At 34.1% G+C, this 5667-nt stretch overlaps 1 protein-coding gene across 1 annotated transcript in view; it reads right to left on the bottom strand.

Moving 5' to 3' along the window:
• The window catches only part of MYO6 (myosin VI), a 78995-nt gene that overhangs the window by 58497 nt on the left and 14831 nt on the right, over positions 1-5667 (bottom strand). Inside the window, exons 5-7 of the mRNA XM_010003572.1 lie at positions 5361-5466; positions 3137-3192; positions 876-973 (exon numbers count right to left, since the gene is read on the bottom strand). Coding sequence (XP_010001874.1) covers positions 876-973; positions 3137-3192; positions 5361-5466 — 260 coding nt within the window. The remainder of the gene's footprint in view (positions 1-875; positions 974-3136; positions 3193-5360; positions 5467-5667) is intronic.

The raw sequence follows: 5667 nt of genomic DNA, 5'->3' as shown, positions 1-5667 counted from the left end.
TCCCTAGTTTATTAACATGAACTGGACCAACAGACAAAAATCCCACTACACTTAACAGAATTTAGTTATTTACTATCTATTAACCACAGATTGGAAGTTTAGTTTAAAAATCAAGGAATGAAAACTTAGGAAAAGACCACAAGCTGAAGACCAGATGATAAGCTTAAACTCTGCAGGAAAAAGTGCAAAAGTTTGATTCTATATGTCCTCAATCAGAACAATGTAGAGGCATGTACATAATCTCTACAAGAATTGTTGACAGACATCTCCAATTTGGACATGCTGGACAGTGATACAGTCTTTGTTAACTGTGGAATGTGTGTATACATATGCTAAACAAGCAAAGCTACAGCCAAAGACAGAAAATTTTTCATAAGATACACAGTGAATAGTACTTCTGACAAAAAAACCCCACAGTTCTATGACTTCTGTCATATACACGGTACTAATGTGAGGTCACAGAATTTCATACAAATACATAATAACATAAATAGTTTGAAGGATTAAATAATTTAAATATCTTTTAACCTGTTTGTATCTAATATGCAACACATACTTATTTGTGCATTAAAGGAATGCATAAATAGTTAAGAGCAAGCAAGCCACTCTTTAGATATGCATTTTCACAATAAAGGGAACAATGTTTATTTTTTTGTGGATGGAAGTCCTACTGACTTGAGCCACCATTTTCCAGTAGTGACACAGCAGTGTGTGGCTTTGCTTTTCCTTTCAAGGTGATAGACTATAAATAAAAACTGTAAGCTAAAGTAACTATCTGGTGCAAGATAAATGAGTCTTTTCTACTTCCAGTCTAGCATTATCATTTTACGGCCAAGAAAAATGATCACTGGTTATCTCTATCTAAATTCTGGTACCTTTTCATTGAAGTGAATTTCCACAAATTTTCCAAAACGACTGCTGTTGTTGTTGCGAACAGTCTTTGCATTTCCAAAGGCTTCTAGCAGGGGATTTGCTGTTTAAAAAGACCCAAGAAATTAAAGTCTTAAACTTTGATCAATAAGATAACAAAAAAGATCTAACAAATACGTGCTAATTATTCAGTGAACTTATGTGGCATAAAGTTTGAAAATTAAAGGAAAAATAATATCTACTAGGAATAACAAGGTTTTTTAATTTGACTAGATATACTGTGGTGGATCCTACAATGAAGTACTGAAATATCACACAGCATTGCTAAGTCTTTGAATCAATACTGTAAGAAATTCAGAGACAAACACTGAAAATTATGCAATGGTCATCTTCTAAAGCAAGTAGATAAATCACAGATACATAAACTATACAAGACAACACATAATTTGACACTTCCCAGTGGGTTTTTAATCATAACATTTAAACTGCCCACTTATCTCACAGAAAAATGCCACTTAAATGTCATACATGCAACATGGTAGATTGATTAGGAAATTAAAAAACCTATTAGAATACTGCTTTGATTTCATTAACAACTTTAAAATGCCCTTTCCAGTTAGGTCTATTAAGTGGTTGAGGGATTTACTTTTTACTAGTTGCAGTTTTCAAGCACCTTAAAGCCCATACAGAAAGAGCTGCAGCAAACTGAAGCAGATCTCTATCTCTCTCCACATCATGCACCGTTTAAGCAGTTTGAAAATGCTTAGTAGTCATGAAACACTAAGGCTCTGAAAGACTGCATTTACTAGCTTTGGAGATCAAAGAAAATTGATTTACTGAACTGTAATAACAATAAAGCATTGAAAATATATTTTTTAAAGTTTTTTTTAAGGCTTTTATCTAAAAAATATGCAATGGAAATAAAGTGAGCAGAAACTCAGATGTAAACTCCACTGAGAGCTATCTACAGATCTGCTCCTATGAAAATTAAAGAATGAAGGAATAACCATAATTGGAGAAATGGTGAATGATAAAGCATGATTTACTAGGATAACATCAGCATTAACTTTTTTCTTTGACTAGGATTTCACTTTTTTATTATGTAAAGCTTCTGGAAATGAAAATCTGACTTTCAAAACCGATTTCTTAAGAGATCTTTGGTAACTATTCAGGTATTTTACATAATATGAACAGTTTTTAAGAAGAGATTGTGAATTTAAACAAATTGCAAGATGTCTTTCAGATAGGTTAAAGGTTCCTCTAGTAATGCTGTAAGTGTGCTCATTAAAATTGTGCCCAAAATACTTCCAGAAGTCATGCATCAGATGTTGGGTTAGATTTAAAAAAGCAAGCCTTTCTAAAAGTACCTACAAGTACCAATTAATTTTATGGCATACTGCACTAGGCATTATCCAGCTCCTGGCCACTCTCCGAGTTCCTTTAGCACACAGTGGATTTCACTAAGGAATTGGTTTAAACAAACCTTCAGCAACAAGAGATTAAAGCCCACAGTAGTTCTTTTGAATAATCCAGTGGCTTGAATTTGAAAACAGAAAATTTAAAAAAGTAAAAAACTTTGGTTTAAGTACAAGACAGTAATGAAATGCCAATATAAATATCCTTAAATATGCTATAGAAGACTAAAACTGACATATAAGGCACTATTAGATTGGCTGAGGGTTGGTTTTGAGACACTTATATTTCTCAAAAAGTTATTTTTTATTCAATTAGGAAGTGTATGATCAGCGGAGTCTCTTCTGACCTTGTTTGGGAGTCTGTTATAAATATAAACACAATTACAGCGTTAATCCAAATTATGTGCTTTATAACTGGAAAGACGTAATAGAAAAATTACCCAGAACCATAATTTAAAAGAACTTCCCTACTTTATCTGACTTTGATAACTTTTCTGATCAGGAGGAGGAATTACTTTTTCCTAATATAACGAGAACCATTCTTATCCTTGCAGATTTTGTACAGCATAAAATCCAATCCTGGGTACACGTGTGACATTGAACTCAATGACACAAACATTTTCAAAATCAAGGACTATTTGACTCTATACGAAATAAAATCACCAAAAAATGTTTTCAGAATCTATCATCAAGGTAAACCACCAGTAAATTATGCCCTGGGAAGTGTGATAGTATTTCCATCCTAGCTTTTATGTAGTTACTGTTGGTAGACATTTTGAATTTGAAAAAATAAAATAAAATAAAAAATTAAGACATTGGAACCCTTAATTCAATTAAAGAGAATTCAATACCTTCTACAATTCTATCGTCAATATCTTGGCCAGTACCATAGGATTCTGTCAAATACCTGTAAAGCAAGATAAAGTTACTGGTATCTTTCACATGTCAGGTTACATCAATTCAACAGGATTTAGCATGGCCAAGACCAGGTTCGATGGGGCTTTGAGCAACCTGGTCTAGTGGGAGGTGTCCCTGCCCATAGCAGGGGGGTTGGAATTAGATGATTTTTAAGGTCCCTTCCAACCCAAACCATTCTTTCATTTTATGTTTGGGAACCATACTTACTATCCATCTACTAAAGTGAAAGCATATTGGTTCCAAGTTCCAATAGCTTATCTTTTAAAATAAATACAGTTTTGACTTATTTTTTAAAACAAAACTGGAAGACTTCAGATTTTTTTTCAATACTTCAGAACACATTAGAAATTTCTTCTAGATATGCATGTGGAAATTACACTTTTATACAAAAATAATTAATTTATTATTGTACCATCTGTATTTATTAATAATCTTAGTAAAAGCATGTTTCATATTTTTCCCAAACGAAACACTGTTTCCTTGCTTACAGCTTCTGTGTTCATAACTATCAGTGTTAATAAAATCCCACACGGAGATGGTGAGATAGGAAATTGCAGATGCCTAATCAAGGTGGGATTCAATTTAGCAACTGAAGAAAGAATTTGAAAATAAATTAACAATGTACTTGCTCCAAAGTTGCAGCTTGCTTATTCTCCACCCCCGCAAGGCAGAGAGCATGCTTTCTGGAAATTCATCATTAAATCTGGGACGAGTCAGAAACAATAATCTTAGTAAAAGCATGTTTCATATTTTTCCCAAACGAAACACTGTTTCCTTGCTTACAGCTTCTGTGTTCATAACTATCAGTGTTAATAAAATCCCACACGGAGATGGTGAGATAGGAAATTGCAGATGCCTAATCAAGGTGGGATTCAATTTAGCAACTGAAGAAAGAATTTGAAAATAAATTAACAATGTACTTGCTCCAAAGTTGCAGCTTGCTTATTCTCCACCCCCGCAAGGCAGAGAGCATGCTTTCTGGAAATTCATCATTAAATCTGGGACGAGTCAGAAACAGTTCTCAAAAATGAGGCCTTTCAAAAAAAAAATTTAGGAGCACCGACAGCAATATATTAGTACATTTTGCTTTCTGATCACACAAGGGGAAAAGTGTTCTGCTTTTAAAACTCAATTATGTTTTTACATTTACTCTGTGGGGGTGGGTGGTGGGGAGAAGCAGCAGTAGCAATATTTGCCTGCTGTGTAATCGGAAATTCCTTTGCCAAGAAGGAGAGGAAAAACCTCCTCTGACAGCATTCTTCAGGAGATGTTCTCCCAACGCCTGCAATCTTTTTTTCACTCTTAGGACCTAAGTTAGGATGTTCCCTGTAAAAATCATTACCAGCACTTTGTAGTAACTCTTACAGCCATGTGTTTGGGGTTGCACAGGAACAGAGCAGAGCAGTATGAAGGACAGCCAACCAGCCATGGCAATTCTTCATGGGATGTGGAAGATTTTAACAATATTGTACATACATACTAGAGAATACATGATGTTGGAAAATGGAATTAAAAATGTATACTGGCAAAGAATGTGGTGGGGATTGGAGAGTATTCACACTGCCTGCACTGTGCTTCCCTGGATAATCAGGCCTCCATAATATGGCCTCCATGTAGTTTGATATGGTTGATTTAGTATTGGTCATGCATAAACATCAATAAATAAATAAATTCTATTATTCAGTAAATTAGGGAAAGCTATCTTACAGATTCTCTGTAGTGATCTCAAAATCAAGAGTTAAAAACCACGAATGCTTACAGAAACTTAGAAAACAAGGACAGGGAAAACACAGAACTGCATATTTATGGCAAAACCAATAATGTCTTGCAAAACCATTGAAAATTCCTGGTTACATTTTTATGTACCACAATACCAGATGTGCAATACCAAAAAAACTGCATCATAAACCATAACTACTACATGTTGTCACTACAACCGAGTTCAGGTTTCTGTGAATATATAGATATTTCTGTAGGCTATCACGTCAGCATTTAAGTTTAACCCTAGGAATTTCTGTTACAAATGTGTACATAGAAATACCTTACTGAATTGTATCTTAAACCTACTGGTCACTTTTCAGTTTGTTCTGTCTGTACATCAACCAAATGCATCAACAGAAGAGATTCATGGAATAGCTTTGGTCCAAAAGCACAAACCTCAAAACAAATTTAGTGTTTTCTGTCTTGCCAGCTCCCGATTCTCCAGACACTATGATGGACTGACTCATCTTGAGCACTTTCATGTCACGGAATGCTTTATCAGCTTAGAAAGAAGAATATGTTAAATGTGACAAAAATTAATATTCACAAGAGTTGAAGGCATAATGTTAAGGTACTATATGTAAATTAAAATGCAACATTTTCAGGAATAAAAAGGTAAATCTTTAAAATTGAATGCATTAAAGCCTGTTTTGCTTTAAATTATATTAATAGTTGCTCACTCTCAAGCACTGGCATGTAAAAG

This window comes from Chaetura pelagica, unplaced genomic scaffold (assembly GCF_000747805.2).
Source record: "Chaetura pelagica isolate M959 unplaced genomic scaffold, ChaPel_1.0 scaffold150, whole genome shotgun sequence".
In the NCBI taxonomy this organism is placed as follows: Eukaryota; Metazoa; Chordata; class Aves; order Apodiformes; family Apodidae; genus Chaetura; species Chaetura pelagica.
The sequence above is the reverse complement of the archived record's forward strand: the minus strand, read 5'-3'. Positions and strand labels throughout refer to the sequence as shown.